The sequence below is a fragment of the Harpia harpyja genome, chromosome 1 (genome assembly GCF_026419915.1).
Source record: "Harpia harpyja isolate bHarHar1 chromosome 1, bHarHar1 primary haplotype, whole genome shotgun sequence".
NCBI lineage: Eukaryota > Metazoa > Chordata > Aves > Accipitriformes > Accipitridae > Harpia > Harpia harpyja.
Genome location: NC_068940.1, coordinates 39,074,163 through 39,099,296, shown reverse-complemented (window position 1 = coordinate 39,099,296; position 25,134 = coordinate 39,074,163). Strand labels below are relative to the sequence as shown.

The window sequence follows — 25,134 nt, the reverse complement described above, 5'->3', positions numbered from 1 at the left end:
TCTCAGTAACCACCCTAATCTTTAAATAATCAAGGTGTAGAAATCTATTGCCCTCTCTGAAACTCAAAGATATATGACATAAAATTGCAGCTGTCTCCAGAGCTGTAGGAAGTCGCATTGCCAGCCAGCTTGTGACAAGTTCTTGTGCTAATAGCACCAGGTGAAAAAGCAGATGTGCTTACATAAGCATCATGATGCCCAGAATAGTCAATACCTGTCTTTCTGTCACTAGGTTTCAAGGGGCCTATCAGAGCTCCCATTCAGCTTTGGGCAATCACTATCTCATGGCTTGACATATGGCTATCAGCTGTGTAAGCAATGAGTTATTCTTCTAAGGAGGAGGGCTCATTAGAAAGAGCAAAGGAACTGTTTTCTTGCCATAGAGCCATTTTCTCTTACTCTGGTCTTGAGATCGGCAGTTCAAAGGGAGCCAAGGCTTCTTCAGATCAGTGGCTTCTACAGATGGGTAAAGGAGGCTGTATATGCAGGAGTCAGGCATTTTAGTCCCGATAACCACCCTGAGGTTCTCTCCCAGCATAGATCTGCAGTTCTGAATGTCCACTACAGTTTGACTCAACCATATGTGCAGAAGGCAGTGTTAAAGCTTTAATCAGGCTTGGCGAGGCAATCAGGTAGGAACCTTCATCTGCAGTAGTATTTAAATCCAAGACTTTGCTCAGGTCTTAGGCACACTGTTGGTGCAACCCCCAGTCCAAGCCTCAGTTTGTGATCTAACAGGGAAAAGTAGTAAAAGGTAGCATTCAGTCTTTATATGAGACGTGGCTTTGCATGAATTGCACTGCTCCACAATGAAATCTTTGTAGCTGATTAAGAAATGACGTTGCATATTTCAAATCTTTTTCTTGCCTCTAGCTGTTAAAGGCTGAGAATGCTGCAGTCATTCCCACTGCTAAATGGGAACTCTTCAAAATAGATAAGAAACATGATAAGATAGTGATGCTTCCAGTCCACCCTTCAAAGACACAGAACTGGTTGCTTCAACACAAGTTAAAAACAGAACGCAAAATACTGAGGCAGAAACAAAGAGGGGGGCAGGGCAGGAATGGATTGAAGCCACCCTAACAGAGGAGGAAAGAGCAGCCACCCTATGCCACAAGTCCAACCCTACTTTTTACATCCTTAATTCAAACAGCCTTCGTGCACTCTGAAATAGCATCACCTTTGATTGCACTAATCAAGGGATCACCTGTCAATTCAGAGTATTTAACAGAAATACTGCTGTGTAAATATGGATTAAGTATCCCACCACAACACAAAGACAATGGTAATAAGCAGCATTATTAGTGAACTACACATGCTTTCATGTCATCTAAAGCACAAAACAAAAGGGGCTGGCTGAAAGACGACTGCAAAGAAACCTTGCAATGTAGTCAGAGAAGAAGCCACGAGATACAACCATTCAGGACAATTTGAAAGATTTGATCCAAAACAGATTTCTGCAATCATGGCAATTGCTATTTGCAATGAAAAAAAAAACAAACAACTCTGCACAAACTAGATGAGTCCACAGAATATATTTCCTAATTTCAAGAGTACCTCAAAAAAGGAGATGAAGTGCAGGAGAGTTGAAAGTCTTTGCCACAGTAAAGGCCACAGTAAATCCCCATTTCATGCAAGAAAACTGATGGTAGTCTCTGCAGATAATGAAGGCCAAGGGGATAAGCAGATATATGTGGGTCAGTAGTACTCTCTCTGATGGCGACCAGTATCGACTGCCATTGCACAGTGATTTCAAGCATCACCAAAGTCAAAACATACATTACCATTTACATCCTAAAACACACTACAACAGTGCAAGGCCTTTACCAAGAAAACACCCATTGCAGGCTGAGAATCCATTTGAGGCTGGAAACAAAAACAACAGAAAAGAGATTCTACAGCTGGAAAGAAGAGGGAAATTCACACATAGTCCCTTATATTTTCTTGCAAGTGCCTAAAGGAAACAATAGGCAGGCAACAGAAATAAGTAATTTCTCAAAAGCTTCATCTGTCACAGACTCATGTGGATGCCTGCAGGCAGACACTGCACTTGGGAGATCCTGCTTTTTCAAGCCTCAGATACCCTCTCAGAGTGGGATGCCTCCGGGACTGCCAGGATCTGAACATAGGAAAGCTGGCTTGAAAACACATCATTCTCTTCCCCTTAAGGAGGGTTCAGTGTTGCCCTTCCAGGGTACACCCCAGAAGTCTAAATATTAGACTGCTCCCATAAATCCTCTATGCAGACACCCAGTCACGGTCACTGGTATAAGCAATGAGTTGTCCTCAAATACAGGTTCAAACTCAGATAAATCTTTCATAAGGCTCCTGTGCTATGATAATACTCCGGTGTAATGTACAAAAAATGTGAAATAATCCATTCCCTCACTCGGTACTGCTAAAACCTTGGCAGTGTCTTGTGCCTGTGTTTTGGGCGCTAGAGTTCAAGAAACACATAGATTAGAGAATCCAGATAATTATCACAGGTAAAATTAAATAGTTTTTGAGAAAAAAAGTTAAATAATTTGACAATTTAGTCTAGTCTGAAACAAAATGTGAAAACATCCATGGAACACTTGAGGGATTGACGCAAAGAGAAAGAGATCACCTCTGTGCTCACTGCAAAAAAAAGATTAGACATTATGTTAGGCATTAGGAAGACATTTCTAATAAGGACATCTAAACACCAGGATAAATCATCAGAAATGACCATCCTTTCAGATCAGAACATGATGGGATGGTTTGTCAAGATCCTCTCCAAGACTATTTTTCATGATTCTATCATATGATGTAAAATTGTAGAACCACATTTCCCACTCCTGCGAAGCAGTACTCCTGCCTATGGCACAAACACTGCGTGACCTGGGAAGGGGAAAATTAGCAAAGCTTTCAAACTTTTTCTCTTCCTATAGTTAGGGACAAACAAGGTCCGGTAATGGGTATCGGTCTGCTTCCTGCAAAAACCAGCCAAAAATTGTGTAAAATCAAATATGTATTCAGCTATGTGTAGAGCAACTCACTCAATTTCTGCTGTGATGCTTGTTTCGCTTTTTGATCCACATGCCCTTTCCTACCAAAGCCCAGGGTCTCTGTCCCTCCCTTATACTCACTCAGCTCCCAGACTGTTATTGCAAGTGAGTTTTGTTGCAGAGGCACCACCGTGGTGCTGGGAAAGCACAGGGCAGCCAACCTTCCTCCCCCCGCCCCAAGATCTTGACACATGTTCAGACAACAACTGGCATCCTTGAAGTGAGAGGGAGGGACAAATGGCAAAAGGACTGATTGATGGTATCACTGCAATTGATAGGAGAGAGAAACGTAGAGCCAGAGTCAGGTCAAACACCTTATTCTGAAGGGTGTAAAGAGACCAAAGTAGACCTGACATGAAGGGTAACAAGGGTCAGATGCACACCAAGCTGGAATGAGCTAAGGGAAGCAAAGAGAAAGGAGGGTTAGTTCTCACCTGTGTGGCAGTAAACTTATGAAACTGCATAGGGGATTTATTGACATTTTCTCATTGTGGACATTCTGTGAGAGTGCAAGAAGAACTAAACAGCTTTGTTCATACAAAAAATCTACTGTACTCCTATATATCTTTAATTCGTAAAGCCTCACTGCAAAAGGCATGGGCTGGTCACACAATTTTCCAAGTGAAAAATGAAGCTCGGACACGCATCTCGGAGCGGAAGAGAACCTGGGAATTCTGTATCCTCCATCCCTGCTCTTAGATCCCATGGCTTGTAAACTGGGCTCTGCAGACCACAGGCTCAGATGAATAAATATTTTCAGAGCTTTCCCTTTGCTTTGTTTTGCTTTTCTGTTTTTCACTTCTGCTTCACTTTCTACATCTAGACTGTTTTCTTCACATTCTCTCTTTGTATCCACAGCAAAAGAACCTTTTAATCTGTTTGCATTTCAGCCTTTAGCAGCTAATTTTGCACTACACTTAGTCTGAATAGAAAACTACTAGCAGAATTGCCAGCCCCAAAACTCAAGAGTCATAACGCAAGCCCCTAAAAAAAAAACACCTCATGAGCATTTATGTTTTGCAATGTTACCTCTTCAAACTTTGCTTTACAAGAAGGGCTACAAACATGCCATTTAAAAGGAAAGCTGCAATTTTCCTCAATTTATGTATGTCAGGAACCAGGCTTTTAAGAAAAATGTCCCACGTTGTTAAGACTCAGCAGTAGAAAATCTTGATCATTCACAATCGTAACAACTGGCTCTAGGGGACTGTATGTGACCAACTGACCAAAACAACAGAATAGCTAAGCTAATTTAGATCACTTCCAAACAAATTTCCTTTTCCATCTCCTTCCTCTCCCCAATTGCTCTTTTAGCTGTCTCATAATAAAGGAGCAACATTACCCAAACCATATGGTTCACCTTCCAGAATCAGAGTTTATCTCTACCTACTGAGGATGAAACAGGCAAAGAACAGGGTAGGACAGGAAACCACACCTCACAGCCGAGACAAATGGTCTGTTTGCTACTCCGTCTGAGCACCAGAGCCCTAATCTTGGATGCAAACAAGACTGTGAAATAGAAAAAAAAAAAAAACAAAAAAAAAAACCACAAACGCCTGTGATGCTTATCATATTTCAAGATGGGCGGAGAGCAAAAATCCAGAGATACTAGATCAATTGCAACTACAAAGCAAGCAAGAAAAGGGAGCATAACATAAATATTTTGAGTCTGTTGTAGGATGTGGGTTAATTTATCTGATGGCACATGTCCTAACATAACTTATTTATACAATTGATAAGATAGAAAAAAAGACGTCTAACCTTCATATAAAAATAAAGGATGGCATAATATTAAAACCTAAAAATAGTCCTGGTACAACTACTTACCCAACTTGATACCTGTCTGATAAGGACAGTTAACTTTCATACTATTTTCATGCCTGCACAGAACACACAGCAATTGCTCAAGCTAAAAGTACATCCTGTCATTCCGACATCAAAATTTACAAGTTGGTGGTTTGTTTGGAAAGATTAAAGAGCCATATTTATATACAATGTGGAGAACAATTTGGCTTTATATACTTGCAATTACCTAAGCTGTGGGAGCTGCATATGCAGGTTAGAGCTAAGTGTTCAGTGAAATTAAGGGGGGGGGGAGACACGTGTATGCAACAAAATACCTACCTTTGCAATCTAGTGTATGGATATTTACTGTTACTACACTTCCACATGTAATTCATGTGATTATATCTACAAACTGGTAAACCAAACCTTTAAATACTGACATCGAACTGTTGTGTACCCACTATTCAATCTATTTTTAGAATGATGGTCAATGAGTACATCTGAAATTGCTCAGGGCTCCTGTGTCTCCTTACTTGAAAGCTGGTCTTTAATTACTGCAATATTAGTATCACAGATTTGACTGGGATTCTGTGGAATGACCATGCAGCATTCAAACAAACCACAACCTTTCTTTTCTCAATGAATTGTCTGTGACTTTTTCATGCAGATTGACAACACAGGCAAGAACAGATACCTAGAGAACAGGCAAGCTTAAGGGCTGAAATGTGCGGACATCGCGCCTCAGCACCCAAAGACTCTGCTGTCAGCCACATACTTGTGCAAAACTGCACACCACCAGACAGATGCTTTGACATTTATCAAAACTAAATTATCACCTGGTTTAATTTTGTCACATAGAAAAGAAATATTTACAAGATCACATATAAAATGTAAACATTTCTGCATACATTACAGAGAGTTAAAAGAGGCCAAAGGGAGGCAAAAGATTAATTGAATCTTGAAGTCTGGAGACTGAAAATCCTTACGGTTTATGATCTCACCAGAGACTTAAAACAGAATTATCTGCCTTTATCTCTTTGAAGTTTATCTTGCTCCATCAGTAACTTTTAGTAAAGTTCCATTAGCTTCTGACAATTTTCCACTTTACCTCATATTTGATGAGTAGTTCTTTAATGACATTGGCAGCAGTATGTTTTCATCCATTGCCTGTAGTTCTCCCTGCTGTTTAAAAGGTTTGGCTGTGTAATGAGCCTTTATTAACTAAGTTAGTAACATATCTGCATAACTGCAGTATTATCTATTAATACTCCTGATTTGCACAGCATTTCTTCAAAGAGGATTCCATATCTTGCAACATCATACCCACCTAACAAAATGGCAGCTGAGACAGGACACAATACAGCACATGCATATTCATAATCAAATCTGTAACTTCATCAACTGTAAGCTGGTAGAAAAGAGTTTGCCCTCTCTCAGCATGGTAACTCCTCGTTTTGAGGCTTAATCTAGGAAAAGTAACACTATCAAAATCATTATATGCATATGAGTATCATATCTGTATTTATTACCATTTAATATAAAAACCAGACTCTGTTTAAAGAAAATAGCTATATCCCTTGGAATTATCATCTCATCTTGTGAGATCTAGAACAAACCACAGAGAAAAGCTACTGGGTTTCATTCTCTCCAAAGTTCTGATACATAATACTGTAACACGACCTATCAACAGGAGTACCAGAAACTAAACAGGAGCAAAAATGACTAGGAATGCCTTCTTGTGTCCAAAATTCAATGGAATAAAAATGTTACAAACAACATACAGTGAAAAATTAACTGGATGTATTAAACCTAACAGACTGAATAGCCTAATTTAGCTGTAGTGGCATGGGACATCTAAGTTAAATCTGCAGATATAACTCCATTTGTCAGAATTGCTTGAGGTATGAAATATAACAGATTCTAGAGACTAAATTTTATTTAAATAGGTAAACATCTGGAGCATTTTTATGAAATGAGTACAAAACTCACAGCAAAATGTTCTTCATGGTGACTAACACAATTTTTATTTTAAGAAAAGAGAACTCCATGTTCTGTAACTTTAATGATACCCACTTTATTAATCTATGGAAGCAAAATAAGGACCACAATCTCTTAGGCAAAGCAAATAAGGATTGAATCCTTATGCTTATAGCAAACCTACTTTCCCTGTAGCTTAGCAGTAAAAGGTTTCTAAGCATACAAAAAAGAAAAGAAAAAGGAAACCTTTCCTTTAACATGGTCATATATTAGCCTTCTAAAAAGGACCAAAATACTCTTAATATATCAAAGTTACTTTGATTTATTTCCAAGTCCATAGTAAGAGATTCTTTTACATTACCAGGGAACATAGGAAGCTACTGCTAGCAAGCAACCTTAGTGCTGTGAATAAACCCATAGAATTTAGTTGTTTCCTTTTTAAAACATTGTTTATTGAGAATACTTAATGAGGACTCCGGCTTCAATAGCAAATATTTAACAAAGAGCACAAATTTCCTCACCTAACCTTTTTCTAAAGCACCACTGTCCCATCCTACTTAGGGAAAACTCATTCTGATGATAGAAAGATATGAGATTTAGCCTTCGTTTATTTATCAAAGCTGTTAAAGTTTCTTAAGTAATGGAACCTGTAACCCATGTATCTCTCATCTCATGTTTGACAGGAGCAAGTTTCCATAAGATCTGGGAACTGCAGCTGTCCTGCACAGAGGAAGTGCAGTCTTTTCTCCACTACAGCCAAAATTGCTTCTGCAACATATGGAAGTATAATAAATTTCAGTACAATTCACACTATGAAAAAAAACCCTAACCTCACCCAACCACATTTGAGTGTTAACTAGGTGCATTACCCCAGAAAGTACAGTAGTTTATGTTTATTTTGCACTGGGTAAGTGCTACTCAGACAGAACATGAGATGGTAAGAAAGAGACCCATGGGGCAGAAGCAGCAGTTCCTATGCAGTAACGTCAGAGCACTCAAACTCACGAGAGTAAAGTGGACTTTATTTGTGAGGCCTAAGTAGATTTGAGAATACAGGGTCCCAGTGCTACAGCATTACTTTTAGTAGTGTCATAAGGCAAAACTTTTGCCTGTAATTCCAGTGATTAAATAGATTATATTATCCTTGCATGTCATGTCAGCTGCCCAATGTAGGAGGCAGGGCAGTATTCTTTCCTTTGCGTTATCTTGTTAGAAGGTATTAAGTTATGGCCATCCACCAAATTTATGCAGAAAATATTTCTCATTCCAAATTTTATTTTTAAAAATTTCATCCCACTACTGTTTTCTTTACCCTCACATACTGCTGTAGATCCTCATTCTCCTTTCCTTGGTGCCAACTCCATTCAACTATTTGAATGCAGTTGTACAGAGATTCAGCCCATAAGAACTAGGTCAATGACTGAAGAAACCATCATTATTTAGGACAGCACATGAACATTCAACACATGCTTAAAGCTAAGCCTGTGTGTGAATGCTGTTCTAAACCAAGGTCTAGAGATAGGAAAGACTCTATCCCTCAGGGCTTTATTAAAACATAATTACCAAAACACAAACTGCATAGGGGGGTAAAGCTGCACCATCAGAATCAATCCCCCAAGATAATACTACAGCCAATCTACACCTAGTAGCTAGTGAACTGTGAAGTGACTGTGAAGGGCTCTGACTGTCTGCAGTGCCATCCTGAGACCACAGCCAAGTATACTCTGTCCATATCTTCTCCTGCCAGTACCTAAGGCATATTACCCACTACTGTTCTCATGAAAACTGCCAAGTTAATGAATATAAATAAATAAAAGACTTGGTTTGGGTTTTAATATATGAAAATCCCATTAGTTAACACTGTGAATGCATTTAGCTGTAAGAACTGAAGCTAAAAATATATGCAGCTTGAATCTGTATTCCAGCCTGCAGCTGACAAAATCTCAAATTCAGTACTTAGGACAGAGGAGTTTTCTTAGGTTTTTTGTTTTGTTTTGTTCTGTCTGTAGGGTGGGGCACTTCTGCAACTTGCAGCTTTTTTAAGAATCTCCTCAGTGAGACAGAATCCCAGTTCTGAAGGAAGCTAACTGGCACTTCACTTGAAAGCTTTCTGAAATTAAAGACACTGAGTTCAACTATTTGAGAGAGAAAAGGAGGATTTAAGTAGAGACTAGTTCATAAAGCAACCACATCCTCTTCATTTATCTTTTATGTTAGACAGTTTGCCACTTGGGTGAATCTGAAAAACTCTGAAGGCAAACTGATTTTAAAAAACAAACAAACAACCTTGCCAGAAGGATAAGTAAAAAAGGGTCCAGGGTCTAAGCCCATTTAGATGAAATCAGGGTTTAGTACTTATCTAGCAAAACACCAGAAAGAATTTCTGCCCTGTCCAATCTTTTAGAAATCTCTGCAGAGACTTCCCTTGCTTTGATTCTTGATCTCTGTGTGATCAAATAGTTTATTCTTCTTTTTTTTTTTTTATGGTGTATCTGTTATCTAGTAACTTTTACTGCAGGCTCTTCTAGTTATTTGCAGGAATGTGGTGGTGTGCTGATGAATTTCACATCTAGAACCTATATCAGAAAAAGGAAATAGCCAGATAGAGTTTTACTTCTGAACTAATCTGTGGATAATTTCAGAGGCGGGCATAATTGTCTCCACATGCACAGACACACCCAGCCCAATCACATATTTATGCTTACCATTAAAGCAAAATACATATAATATTTATTTATAAATAACAGGCAAGGGTAGTTTCCAAGTGGGTGTTAACAGCAACTTCTGAACGACAACAACAACAAAAAGGATGAGGCATTCTGAAAAGCAGATTCATTTCTGGATCCGTCCCTGACACCCCCCAGCGAGGCAGAGACACCCGCGTGCTTCCCCCGGCCCAGCGGCCAGGGCACCGCCAGGATGCTGCGAGAGCCGGCACTTCCATCGCTCCGGCGGCAGGGTTTTTCCTCACCGGAGGAGGAGAAAACGCGGTTGCTGGCCGTCTTGCTCTGCCCACGCCGGACCCTCGCACACACCACCCCCACCCCCACCCCCCCCCAGCCTCTCTCGCACAAGAAACTCCCCCTCGGCGGAGCGGGCCTGGCCCCAGGCACTTCCCACAAGTTGTGCCAAGCGCCGCCGCGACGCTCTCACAGCCCCCGGCCCGCCCGGGGAGGAGCCGCTCCGCACCGGGCCGGGCCTCCCGCCCAGCCGCCCCGGTGCCCCTGAGGGGGCTTCCCCCGCCCGCGCCCCGCGGCGCCGCTTACCGACTGTAGGAAGTGGAGAGTCCCCACGTAGTCCCGCTCGGTGCTGAGGATCTCGTTGAGGACGCAGAGGCGGAGGCGCAGTTGGCGGTCGGTGTCCTTGGGGCAACCGGTGGGCTCCGCGGCGCTGGGGGCGCCGGGTGGCGGCGGCGGCGCCTCCTCCATGGTGGCGGCCGCGGGGCGAGGCGTTCCGCTTCCCCGCCGCTCTCCTCGGCCGCCTCAGGAGCCCCCCATGGCCGCGCGGTGCCCGGCGCGGCTGGGCAACGGCACCCCCTGCCGCTCCCGCGGCCCTGCCTCGCCCGTGGGTGGAGGCTCTACAAGGGCCGGTCGCTGAGGGGAGCCCGGCTGCGGGACATGCCGGGCTAGCGGCGCGGCGAGCGCTCAGCAGCGAGGCAGCGCTGAATGAGGAGAGAAGGGAAGCCCCAGCGGCGCGGGGGGGGGGAGCGAGAGGCGGGCGGGGAGGGCGGGACGGGGAGGGTGAAGGCGGCGGAGCCCGGCCCCTGGGGGCCTGGCCGGGCCAGCGGCGGGCAGCGGCCTGGCGGGGCGGCGAGGCGAAAGCGCGGGCGGGCCGGCCGGCCGGGCGGGGGGGGGGTCAGGGGGCGGGGTGGTGGCGCCGCGGAGCGCGGCCTTACACCCCCTCCCCCCCCCCGCTCACCTATACCCCCCCTCACACCCGCGCTTCCTCATCTCCTCACCCCACGCACACATATAAGCCTCACACCCCGCACTTCCTCACCCCCCCCACCTCACACACCCTGAGTTCCTCACACACCTCACACCCGCCTCACACCTGCACCCCCTCACCCCCCCACCTCACACCCCGCACTCCCTCACCCACCCACACACACACCCGCCTCACACCTGCACCCCCTCACCCCCCCACCTCACCCCTGCACTCCCTCACACCACGCACACACCCCTCACTCCTTCGCACTATAGACCTCACACCCTGCACTCACACATGCCTCACACGCACACCACACACCCTGTGCTTACATATCCCATTCCCACGCACTTCACATGCCATGCACTTGCAACCCCCCACACCACGCTCACACACCACACGCTACATTCACCCAGCACACCCAGACACTGGACTCACACACACCCCACACACCACATTAACACAGCACGGGGAGATAAGCACACCATGGCTACTTGTACGTACAGAGCATTGCACCGAAATCCACAGACACCCTTCCCCTGCACAGCGCTGAGGGGTGGACACACAAACACAACTCGCACACAGAAGTACATACAGCAATACGCACACCAGAATGTACGCAAGTATGCAGAAATAAGCTATCGCAGACTTCCATGCCAACAGAGAATATATACGACAAATGTAAGTGTTTCACTGTTGTGAATCAAAAATACGGGGTTTAAGTTGTAGTAGCTGCTTGTGCAAAGTGAGTGCAAGGCATAAGGTCGGGGGGTGAACAGGACAAATTGCAAACAAAAATAGACCAGGTCCTGCAGTTCAGTGCTGCTCCCACTGACTTCCAAAAAGCTAACTTGACTCATACCAGTGGAGATTCTCTCAAACATCTTCATTACACTATGAGAAAGTTGCCAGGCTTTTGTCAAACTACAAATATGTATTTATTGATTTTGAATTAAGAAAAAAGTTTCAAGAGGAAATTTTAAAAATGTTAATAATGTGAACTTTTAAGTGGCATAAGGATAGAGACACTTATCAAATCTATTACCTTAAACACTAACACAAATAATGTAATAAATCATCATCTTCCTCAGGCTAAAACGAAATACCTCTTTGGGTATTTTGCCTTAATAGTGACTTTTTTCTGTCTTGACTGATCTTCTTTATTATAGTCATCAAGTTTTCTATTCAGGAGAAAATGATGGCAGTCCAACACATACAACTGTCATCTTGAAGGCTTCATGGATATCATATTACATGAAATAAAAAACCAGCTCTTCAGTCAAGATATAGTTGCAGCAGGCTGCAGGTCTGCAATATAAAGAAAATATCCAAGATGCTTTCAGTCCTAGGTGTGGAAATTGCCTTTATCAAGTAACAATAATATATTACTTTGCCACGTCTCCTTATGGAGTAGCCTTGGGTCAAGGTGTGAAACGTGCACCTTCACAAAGGTGACTCTTGTGATCCGTTGTAATACCACTTTCTGCAACCTCATCAAGGAGAAATGTTTCCTTCACTCTAAGTCAGTCTGAAACACGATTGCTCAAATGGGAAGAAAAATGTGGGAATGCTCGTCTCCTTAAATGTAGGGGGTCTGGGGGAAAAGCACTGAGGGGAAGGGAATAGCAAGGGATAATTCTGGGGTTTATGCAGACCTCAGCTGTACTGAGGAGCGCTGTGGGAGTTGGAAGAGCACCACAGCTCAGGCCTGAAACAAGGACAGGGAAGCAAAGTCTTCAGAAGGTCAGATTAGACTCTAAATTCACTTGTTTTCTTTCAAGTTGTTTATGTTTAACCTTTTGTTTTCTTCTGAAAGTCACTGCAGCATTTTCATTTATTTACACAGTGTGTCTCCAGTTGAAGTCTTTTCAAAAATCATAAAATGTTTTTTCTGTTTGGGGCGAGTGGCAATACTGTCTTCTAAAAGATCCTAACTGTTTAAATAACAATACACTGTTAGGAAAAATCAGCATCCCCAAAGCTACGCCCCCACCCTGTGGCTGAATGAGAAAGTTGTTAATTTATAAACTGCCTCAAAAGTGTTACAATAATTTAATTTACGTAGCAAATGCTGAGACAGGAGACCATCACAGAATCAGTAGGGTGTTATCTGAGCAATGCCTGAACTACTGTGGTGTGCATGCCTTTTTGTTGACATTGTGTATGAGCTACTCTGCTTCATAATACTTCTCTAGCTTTATTGTCAGCATTAGAAGCATTACTATGTAAGGATTTTTAAAAGGATGTTACTTGGGACTGGGAAGATTAAAACGTTAAGAAAAAAGTTTACATTAAAATTAAAGGGAGATTTTTCACTCTTTTTAGAAATTGTTTTGTTTTAGCTGTAGGAAAATTCATTTTGGTAAAGTCCGAATTATCTCAGACATGCACATAATCCTTACTTTAGAACGGATATTTTATTAGTTGCTAGCATGTCTTTTAATTTTAAAAACAAAAATTTGTAATTAGCCAGTAAGCTCTTTTATTTTTAAAGGGGTATTGTATGTTAACTGAACAAAGCTTCAACTGAATATATGTTTCTTCTAGCTCATTTTCTTTTAGCTTTTTCATTTTTTAATATTTTTAAAAAGGAAGTAGTTTACAACTACTGTTCAGTTTTGAAGAGAGTTTTTACTGCCAATATTTTTTTCCAAGTAAGCACTTCAAAAGCAAACAAAAAATGCTGCTACTTTGTAAAACAGTCAGGGAGTCAATTATCAGGAGGCTGACATATCAATTACCATGAAATTCACCATCTTTCGTGAAGATGTAATTAATTTACATGTGCTTGTAAGTTGTTTGGAGCTGCTATATTTGTACATTGTCTACCACAGTAGCACCAAGGTAGTAAGGTCTCTACATGGTATCACAATACCAAGGAATATAATCATCAATTACGTATTTGTCTGCATACTGGCTGTATTCACTCCTGTAGGAGAAAACATTATTCACTATTGGCCCGCTGAAGGCTCTAGAAAAGTTCCCAGAAAGTTGTGTGGGATGTGATTGGGACCCTATTTGCTGTAGAATAAGATTTAGAAATCCAGAGTGATTGCAGAATTTTTTAGCTTACACTGATATACCCTTTAGCCTCAGCAAGGAGGATCTGATAAATCACCCACCTGCCTCTTCCACACTGTTTTTTTTTTTAATTCTCCTTTAACCGTTGTTATTCCCTTCTGAAAGGAGTATCTATCTGTTCATCAGCTTCCCAAAAGCATAGCGTTCTGAATTTTGGTGAAGTTAACAGATGTTCTTTCTGCTAACTTTAGGAAATCTTTAATCAAATCCCTATTTCTGGCTTATCAAAAAATTGCCACTCATGCTTAGCTTCAAAGTGACTTGATGACAAAGGCAGATGCTCAAGTGCATTACACATTCTGCATGACCCTTTGTCTGTGCACATATTGTATATATGATTTATATGAACCAATCCCATACATTTATTTATTTTTGTGGTGCTAAATAAACTCCAGCCTCACATGCTTTGATTTATGAAAATGTTTATACAGCTTTTCAGTGGAATTTAGTACACTGCAATTTCACAGTTTATTGTACCTCTCTGTGGTGAAAAGCATGTGGACAATAAAGAGTGTTGGGTACAGTGTGCACCTAAGAGACAAGGTATCTGAACATTACTTTCCTGTATTGATCTCCACTGAGTCTATATGTGTATGTTCTTATTGCTGTGTTAAAAGAGTCGATGAATTATAGGTTCCCGTATGTTAGTGTACAAGGTGGTTTGTCCGCTTCTCTTGGTGAATATGGGTCTCGAACAGTCCACATATGGCAAGCTAACTTTAAGAGAAGCTTAAAGCTTGGAGTGAGCTTTGTGTGGGAGCTGCATATGAGCTAGCAAGTGCTGCAGAAAGGGAGGCCATCATAAAGCTATTGCTCACATGATCACAGTTACACTGTTTCCAGATCTGGTACATGAGGTCCATGGGGCACTAAATTTACCTTATCAGTTCAGCATTTACTAATGCACAGCCCATTTCACTGAGCAGCATAGAAATACCCAAGGACTCGTGGGAAATCAATAGGTTCGTTGAAATGTGGTTCCCCAAAACAGTTTTGGCACTCAAGCCCTGTGTGTGACGTACCTAGCTCGAGGTGGTTTAAGGATTTCCTGAGCTAAAGGTTCTATCTGGACCATTGTTTTTAATAGTCACCAATGGGCCTATTTCCCAATGAATGCTCCTAAAGCCTTTTGCACACATTTAAACTTCTGGGTTTTCCAGGATCCTTTAGCAGTTGGTTCCACATTTAATGATGTACTGTATGAAAAAACATATTTCCTTTTGCTTCAGACCTGATAATTTCCTTGGTTGCACCTTAACTTTAGTATTGCAAGATCTAGAGATTAATCACTGTGCGTGCTTTACTCACCTTTTAAGATTTTGCAGACCTGTAGTATATTTCCCCTCAGTAGTCTCCACATCAAGTTAAAATGCCTTAATCTGTTAGACTCTCCTCATATTGAAGCCATTTTACATGGTTGACCATCTTTATTGCCCTTCTCTGTACCTATAGCAGTTCTACTATATCCTTTTAGAGATGGCAGTAATGCATTTCTGCAATGCATTAAAGACGTATGTGTGTCAGGGATTTGTTCAGTGGTACCGTGATGTTCTGTGTGCTGTTTCCGTATAGGTTCTAAAATGCGGCTTGCTTTTACGGCTGCTGCTGAGCAGAGAACAAACCCCAAGTCCAGGAACTGTTTATTGAATGGCAGTAGCTAATTTAAAACCCATCATTGTATCTGTAGATATGCAGAGTAATTCTAGAAACTTCAGTCAAAATAATGTAGTTGATAGAGATTTCCATCAGTGTAATTCAAATCAGATTCTGGTCTGTGTGTAGTGGACATGAATCACCTTTCACCTACCCCTATATAATTCATTGCAGCTTACTGATTTCACTAAAGCCACTGCTGATTTATTCTAGCTAAGAATTAATCCCTTTGATTTCTAGAAATTATTTATCTTCAAGCAAGATATATAGAGGTAATTTGCAGTGAACTTTACAGAAATAATTTCTCAGGTTCTCACTCTCTAGGAATGTAGACTGCCAGTGGAGCATTTGCATTTCCTTTTTTAACATCAGCAAAAAAATAATTTTAGAATAAAAACGCTCAGGTAACTTGACTACAGAGTGACTTGGAACAAGTAGAGAGAGTCTTAGAGTGAGCATGGAGAACAAAGAAACAGAATTGCTAGGCAGGGTTGGGTGGAATTTGCTTTGATTAGAGGATAATATTGTACACACATTCGGTTAAACTCTGAAAGCACTTAATTAGACTCACAGTGTGTGGCAGAAGGAGGTAAGTATTATTATGTCCATTTGAAAATGGGGAAACTGAGATACAGACAGCTGAAGTGGCTGCCCAAGAACACAGTGTCAATATGTGCAAAACTGGAATTCAGGAATTCACAGTTCCCAGCTTTGACTTACAGAGCCCACTCAAAGGGGCCCCCACGATGTCACACAAGTTTCCAGTCAGCAGCTCAGATTTTAACCACAGTGTTGTTCAGTCCATTAGGGAGTGTGATGAGACAGCAGTGCCTGAAGCTTGTGCTTCTTCATGGCATCCCCATGTACCTACTTATTTGATAACTCTAACATCCCAGAGAAAACTAAAGGTTAACACAACTTCATGACAAAAAGAATTCAGAATTTGAGAAGAAAGAGAGAGATACTATAAACTATATCATGGGACGTGCACACAACATTTTGTAAGATGTTGTATCAGAGTTTCACTTAGCAGAGGGACAGCACAATGTGAAAGGACAGTTGTTTCCATCATAAGGTCAGGTGAGATGGACAAAACTTTTTTAACATATTGCTGGTATTGAACTCCCTAATTAATTGGAAATGCAGCCTATTTCCTTTCCATAGACTTCAGCGAGCTTTGCATCAAATCCTAAATGCATATAATTGAGGAAGAAATATGTCTTATTTCATACATTCTATAATCAAGTCAAGACATCCAATTTTTGAAGACACTCTGGGAGGAGGTTGTATTTATTACTCACTTCTCTGATACCTCTTTTCTTTCCACTGCCTGATTCTCCTCTTTTATGATATTTTGCCTCTTTTGCTCTTCCCCAATCACACCCACCTACTTAAAACTAATCACGTACTAAAAAGTGCATAATTAGATTTTCACGATGCTCTTTCCTGATATAATTTTTGATTATGTAATTAAGGGTTCTCATTGGGCTCTTGAACGGAGAGAAGATTTTCAGTTTAATTAATCAAAAGGTCTTGCTCAATTCAGGATATTTTTAAGCAGTTTTGTTTTTAAGTAATGTGCAAAAAGCATTTCTATTATTCCTGACATATAATGTTATGTGGTATCCTCTCTACCCTCTAAAGTCAACAATAGAGAACCATTGTCTTGACAGCAGGCTTAGATACTTTTATCTAAAGCATCAGAACTAGGGGTGGGGAAAAGAAGATGCACAAAACTTCACCATGCTTGAAGTAGGATTTTTTTTTAATTATTTTGCAAATATATTTTTTTTATTTTGCAAATTGGAAGTTTGTCAGATTTTGATGAAATAGTCAGTTAAACTGGGGTTATTCCAAGTGATTTTTTTTTTCCCCATATGAAACCATTTACAAGTTTGCAATTCCTTACATTTTTTGCTGACAAATTAACATTCTTATGAAATTTATTGTTTTGGGGGAGTACTAAGAGAGGCTGTTGGAAGTTTTGCAGATTGTTTTGCAAGTATTTGCCCTGAGCTAATGCAACCAAGCAAAAGTCACTTCTTAAATTTTTTTTCACTATAAGTACAGGAGAAAAAATAACAAGAATGATGGTGCTTGGTTTTGTTTATAAATTACTTCTTCCTAACTGCATGTGTATTATTTTCAACCATCAGTACATCTTACAGGAAAAGCCACCTACCTTTGTGTCAGCACAACCAATGTGTATAAAAAAGTAATGAAGAGGTGGAGACTAGAAGTATGTAGCCACTTCTAAACTCGTGTGGTTTTCGTAACTAGAGCTGGAAAAAGAGTCTCCCTCACAGAACAGAGAATAGAAGATCAGAGAAAGAATGTTTTATGAAATACATGCTATCCAGCAGGCATCCATCCATCCGCTCTTCTTTTCTCCAGTTCTATTCTCTGGTTTCTCCCATGCGCCTCAGTGGTTTTGAAGATGTAGATCTTGATTTGGGGGTCTAAGGATTGCCAATAGCTCAGCAATCTGTCGTCTGCTGGCTTTCAACTACAACATGTGCTTAAGAGGTTTGATGGATCATTCACGTGCTCAAGTTCAGATCATGCTTAAGTGATCAACTCATTTGGGGCCTGCTCGCTGTGCTGGTGTAAGGGCAAGGAGCAAGACATCATATAATGTGATGCTGTATCAGCTGCTTCTTTGACACTCAGTGTTCCAAATGTATTTGAACAGAGATGTAATTTCTGGTTTTTATTGTCTGCACCTGCAATTTTGGTCAGAGAGAAAGTATCTTTTTTTTTTAATACTGGGGGACATGAATAACCTAATATGCATTTGTGAGATGATATGTGAACTCTTCTCCACTAAATACTAAGAGTAAGGGAGGTTTGCATTTGATAAACTAAAGATCTTTTACTAAGGATGGGCTGAACCAGTTAGATTTCACATTAGCACAAAATAGATAGCTTTGTCATAATACATAACTTTGCCATTTACAGTCTCCCTGGGCATCTTGTATTCAGGGTAAAACTCTCTGTGTGGTTATTGTAGTGCATGTATTTTATATCCATAGGGCTGAATTCATGTAATTGGGAAAAATTTAGTCCTATGTGTAGCTTAGACTGGGGTTTTATGGTTGGACTTGAGTCAATCTAAGTGTGAGCTACCCTTTTTCCCCTTTCTACATTGCTGCATGTTTTCATCACCTCCTTTGTGACACTGCAGTGAACAGGATCAGGAACCGATCAGCTGATCCAGCTGAAAATTAACCGGAAGGCAAACAAACAAAAGATCCTTTTTTAGTCAGATTTGCTCCCTGACTGGCTCAGTGTGCAATGCCTGAGAGCTACAGCTGGTATGAGAGGAGGAGTAAGGTCTTGTGGTTAGGGCAGGGCTGGGGGAAGGATGGGACTGCCTCCTTTGGCAGTAACTCACGTGCAGATCAGTTTGAAGCCATTTGTGAAACTGTAGCCTTACACTACTGCATGCATCAATGCTGGATGCAGTCCATGGAATTACAACTACTTACACAAGGTCAGTGCATGGGCTGTGAGCTTACAGTGTAGGAGTAGAAAGACATTCTGGGAAATCATCACCCAGCTCTAACAGAATACTAATTGACTACAGCAGTCCCACTAGAGAATGGGAATCAGACTTTTTTTGCCTTATTGATATTTTCAAAGGGGAGGTTTTTTTTCTCTTGCTGATTTTGTGCAGAAACATTAAAAGTAGGTGTAGCAATAAAAATGCCATTAAACTGACAGTATCGCTCATGAAATCACAAAACGCTTTCATTTGAATTACAGTGTAAGTGCTGTACAAGTCATAACAGGAAGCCAGTGATAGCAGATTAAAGTTGGGAGGAGGCCTACATGCTTTGCCACAGAAGATGGAACTTGGTGTCAACACTAATGGCCCAAAAGACAGCATGCAGAAGGTCTTAGACTGAGGATGGAAGGAAACGCAGCAGATCTGGGGTTTTTGCAGCTTTTCTTAACAACTAAATTGCTTTAACAACAGCAAACATGTCAGTTATAGCCCCTTTGCTTTCAGAAGCTCAGTACTTTTAAGAAATCCTCATTTTGGCCAAAACTTTCTAGTTTAAGTCCAGAAGTAAAAAATCTGAAGTTTTGTTCAGAATGCTTGACTGGAGTAGAAGTGAAAAAATACCCTTTCCTTTTTAAAACTGAAGAAAAACATCACCATGTAGACTAAATGCTATGCTGGAACTGCTTTTCAGGAAAAAAAAAAAGTTCATTTGAACTGAATGTAGCTAACATGCTACTGAATGCTCTGTTTAAACAAAATGTACTTACCAAAGTCTAAGGTGTTTGTCTTCAGCATACATGAGGTTTGGATTTTGTAGCTCATAGGTGCACCCTAGTGTTAAGTGACTATAAAGTGTAAAATGCTAATCAGGATTTTCTTTCCCTTTCTGAGGATGCTGACTTGAACTAGATTGTGCAGATGATTTTACAGCTTTACACCCATTGCTGATCTCCATGATGATTTATTACATAAACAGTCCCAAGCCTTGAAATGGACCTCCACAATTCAGACTTTTCTGGAAGTCCTTGCAGACTTCAGACAGCAGCCCTGAGCTCTGCCAGTCCCTGGGGAAGAAGACAAAATGCCTTTTACATTTGCTTTTTCCCAAGCATAAGGAGAGGGAACACCTCTTTAGAAGCAGGCAGACAAAGCCTTCTCTTTGAATGGCTGATGCTTTGGACATGGCTTGCACTAGAGCTGTATTTCCATTGTTCAAGCACCAAAATCCCTGCAGAGCCCCATCTTTCCTGTGCTTCTCTAGAGGGGTATAAGTCAGTGTTTTGTATGTGAAGTTTGGTCTTTGGCTAAATTTCTGTTTGGTATGCCCCAGGTTACAGCAACAAACAAAGCTTGTGCAAGGTAATCATACAAATAGGCCAGCTGAAGTCATTGACAATACCCATGTGCGTAAGGGTGGAGGGGGGTGGGTTCAGTAAATCTGAGTCTCCACATTTCATTTGAATGACCTGTGATATGGAAATTATTTTTCCACTCTACTGGCTGAACAAATTACAGAACATTTCAGTTCAGATTAAGCATGCTTCCTAATAACACCAAATGAGGACAGTTAATAGCTTCTTCCTTCTATGTCAGTACAACATATTGCAACTAAATTTTTGTATAGGAAGTTTCCTTAAAATAGTAGCTGGGATTTAAGTAACTAAGTACAGGGGTATAGGGAGAGACTAGAGCACTAAAATACTGGTTTTAAAAAGAAGGCCAAAAGAGCCAACATAATGATGAGATGGAGACATTCAAGAAGGTTGTGGAAAAGTTTCCAGTGACAACAGCATAGAAAAATCATTTTGCACTTTATAAATTGAACCAGTCTGGAGGGAGAGAGGAAGAATCAGTCCCGTACCCCCAATTTCTACACACACACTTCACTTTTGTTAATATGTTTCTTTTGTTCCAGTAATATTGAGCCTCATAAAGTATTTGGGAAACACTGAAAGGATAAAGAAAATGAAGCTGTATTGGTTTTGTGTGGCAAGGTTAAATAAAATTAGGGTGACTGGAGAGCTCACTAGACCTGTTGGGTTACACGTGTTAATTCTGGCCAGGTAGGCAGAAGATACAAGAGGCAAAACAGAACAAAGCTCCTTTTGTCTAAATTAAGATTCCTCTAAAGAATACCTAACAGCAAATCGAGAATAAATGAATACAGTAATGAGCAGAGAGAGGAAGCCTCTCCTGCTGAGAGGAAAGGAAACAAGTCTTCTTAAATCTGAATCAGGGAGCCAAGGAACTGTCTTGAACTGGCTTTGTGAAAAACATGAAGAGTTCTGCACATGCATGAATAAAATCTGTACTGTATGGTAAAACCCAGGGACATTTCTTGATGACTCTCTGAGTTTCTTATAAGAAATGATGAGATACAAAGATCAGATGAAAGGTCAGAGAGAAGGTCATTTATCAATTTAATTCCTGGTGCTACTAACAGCTCTCCTTGTGACTGAAGTCATCCCACTAGTAAGCACAATCAGGGCTGATGAACAGGCGTGTGTCAGAGGTAGAGAGCAATTGCTAAAACCCTATAAATCTGCAAACATTGTTCAACTCCTTTCGGTTTAAGAGATTCTGACAAGATTTTATTGTATCATAAATCAGGATCTTCAGTAGCTTAGTATTCTGTTTTCTTCATTTTTATTGAATACAAGGTTTCTGTCAACAAAATCTGAATAGTTACACTATTACCTATGTGAAAAGCAAAATACAATGCAAAACAGGCTTTTCTGTGCACAAGATAGAATGTGTATCAAGTCAGTCCTGTGGCATTCAGATACATGCAACTCTAACTAGCACTTGCTTGTTGTTGCTGGCAAATAAAGTCTCATTATCACCTCTCAGACAGGAAAAATTGGAAGTGAGTGATTATCCAGCCCTGGGTCTTCCACCTCTCAGACACTTCAGGGTGTGGGAGCTACTCAATTTCATTTGCATCTTTCCACTCAATTAGACTTCTCACTCTGCAGTCAAAAGTAGTGATCGGCAACAATATTTTTCCCATCTGCTCTCTCACTCTGGCTGCTATTTTTAAAAAATAAATACACTTTTTTTCTTAAAGACAAGTTGTTTCTAATGTTTCTATATATTTAGGTAATTGTGGGCTTTTCTAGCCTAGATATGGTTCTAAAGACTATAAAAGGAAAATAGTCTCAAATTTTCAATCCTGAGTATGTTAAACTTCTTAAAATGACTGTTTTTAGGGCTGCTACCCACCAGAAGCACACATTGATGTCAGTCAGTGGCAGTAAAATAGTTCAGTAAAATAGGCCAAGAAGATAATAATATTTGGATATGTGAACACTTTGATTTAAAATCTGATCTTCAGATTTTATTGCATCTCTGGTTGTCTAAACACTGTTATGTTCCTAACGGATCCTATTATTGTTACCTTTTATTTGTTATTATGACAGTGAACAGAAACTGCAGTTTAGGATCGAAGTGTCTTATCTGCTTCTGTACAGCACATCTGAAGATGTGGTTTACAGTACTAAGTCATATGAGTCTCGTATTCTACCTAACAGGTACCAGACTACTACTAATTTCAGTAAGGAGCGCCTTCTGCCAGGACTACTAAAAAATATCTCTAATTTGTTTTTGATTGAAATGTGGGATTTTAACAAAATTATTCTGTGGGAGAAGTGTCTGCTTTCTTTGGACATGTTGCTGATCCTTTGAAATGCGAAAAATATGAAAACTGCAGATTTTCTTTTAGCCAAAGTATTAGTTTTTCAGATTTTTTTATAAGAAAATCCAAGTTGTCTTGTAAGAGAGAGAGATGAAAATCTGATCAGTCCTCTTAGCTTTATAAGGAGAGAAGAATTTAATTTTTATTGACTTAAAATTGTGTAAATCTCATATATTCCATACATAGCTATTATCCTTTGTAGATTACTTCAAGGTAAAATATTGTGGTAAAAGGTAAAATATCAGCACTGTGCAGAAATAGTAACGTTAGTTTCAGAGGCCTGACTGTGGAGGTAGAAGGGTATTGTTGCATTAGTGGAGTGCTCTATGTGGACTAATTACAGAAACAGCCGGTCTAATTTGTCTGGCACAGCACTGTGTAAATACAGCTATATTGCCCCTCCCGTCAAATGTTTGGGGTTTTTTTTAATATCTTGACATTGCCCAGTGCTGTTTAGATATATTGTCAGTGTCCTTTTCTCAAATTACAGAGCTTTCCTGTGTAGGAATGCAAGTTCAGTGTGAGGCTGCTGGCAGTAAGTTGGTCAGAAAGATATGGAAGGTCTGAGATCTGGATTTGAAGAAAACAGTGGCAATGAAAGGGAGAGAATTGTATATAAACTTCATGATGAAATGTCTTGCTAATACCACCCAAATACTTGTATGAATAACCACTTAATAATCTGTTTTAGTAATCCTTCAGTTACCTCAATTATACTTTTAGCAATGGGAGAACTCTTTACCATCTGGATTTATTGATTTTAGGGCATGCAGTGTTGAACTGGAAAAAATTTAGAGAGCTGAGACAGTGAATCAAATGTGGAGTCCCCTGGGAAATCCACCAGTAAGTACATTACTGGACAGCAGGGAAAACAGCTAGAAGCCAAGCAGAATAAATAGAATCAGTCCCTATGGAGATGATTAAAAATGGGCAGCAGAAGGGAAAGAAGATCTACAAGGAATTTCTGCTAATGCTGGACTGGGAACTGAGTTACTGTACAGACCAGTGCTGTTTTCCCAAGAATTTTCCTGTCCATTCTGCATCTTTTTTTAGAGTGAGGTTTCCTTCCTAATGCAAAATACGTAGCAATATGCCAGTGGGGGAAGTGCGGTGAGGTTAGCCCTGTCAATCAGTGAGGAGCACCTGGCCCCTGGGCAGAAATCCAGAGAAGCTTCTTGCCAAGGAAGTAGCTTATACAAACTGTGAACTGTGTCCACCTGTTAGGCATTGTATGCTCTTGATTTATGTCTTGCACTACAGACATATTTGCTACAACTAGCTCTTTACATCAGTTTAATAGTAATCCTTGTAATTAGCACTGAATTTACTTGCAAACACATACATGCAGATACATGTATTCTTTCCCTGTTTATCTGCCTTCTGTTCCATTTGAAAGGCTTTCTTTCCTTGTATGCCTCCAACCATGAATGCACATCATGCAATTAAACTCTGTGTGCAGCACAGTGCTATATTCAGTAGCAATGTTGAGCTAGTCTATGTTGCTTTTGAATAAGCCAAATACCTCACATTCTCCCCTCAGAAAATCAGCTAATGTGATCTTAAAATATTTTGAGGAAAATAATTAAAAAACTTTGAAAATAGTTCTGAGAATGATATCAAACCCATTATTCTTTCACTGCAGTTAGTTGCACAATCTCATTTCAGTGTGATGAGAGCACTGTTTGCTGAGTGTGCCTAATTTGACATTAGAACTGTGTGTCTTGGGAGATTAAGACATTATGTAGGTTGGAAGACATTAAGACATTATGCCATGTGCTGGAAAGCCCAGGTGCATTTGGTGCTCAGGTGAAAGAAGCCCTCAGTGAGGCACTGTTTGAATGTAACGTAGACTAAAACTTTTTTTTTATGATACATCGAGCAGGTACAGACTTATCAGGAGGGCAAAGGGGCTCCACTAATATCATGTCAAACCATCAACCAAAAGCACCCCTAAACGTGTAAAGGGCAGAGCTCTTAGTCTCTTCCACTGTTATCATGTTGACGGCTATTCTTTCTTTGACAGGCCAACTTCATGGCCCCGTTTTTACATTTTTGCTTTTACTTTAGAAGACTGTAAAATAGACATACTACATTCATGTGCAAATGTATGTGTATCTACCATATTGACTGTGCTGTTCCTAGCAGTTTGATTACCTGGTTGCTAGCTACTAAGTTTGAAGTCTGTGTATTATTTCTTCCCTTTTTTGGGATAATAAATGGTTATTTGCAAAGAAGATTGATGTGTTACTTCCCTGTCCTGCTTGTTCTGAAGTTCCATAGAGGTTAACCGTGGGAATCATAATGTTGTCCTATCTGTCCTGGTCATTTAAAAAATAAATGTATTTCCTGTTTTCTCATCAAAGTGCAGAGATGTTAGAAGAGTGGAGGAAAAAGAGTATGTGATCACTTTTTTATGAGATCTCTGGATGAAATCATTCTAATTCAGTCTCCCTAGTCAGAGCTATTTTGAGTGACATTCT

The 25,134-nt window shown here is 40.5% G+C and overlaps 1 protein-coding gene across 2 annotated transcripts in view; it reads right to left on the bottom strand.

Annotated features, from left to right (window-relative positions):
* The window catches only part of PREX1 (phosphatidylinositol-3,4,5-trisphosphate dependent Rac exchange factor 1), a 176,320-nt gene extending 165,841 nt beyond the window's left edge, over positions 1 to 10,479 (bottom strand). For both annotated transcript variants that reach the window (XM_052788254.1, XM_052788262.1), the window contains exon 1: positions 10,058 to 10,479. In XM_052788254.1, coding sequence (XP_052644214.1) covers positions 10,058 to 10,219 — 162 coding nt within the window. In that variant the 5' untranslated portion in view covers positions 10,220 to 10,479. The remainder of the gene's footprint in view (positions 1 to 10,057) is intronic.
* Positions 10,480 to 25,134: the final 14,655 nt, after the last annotated feature.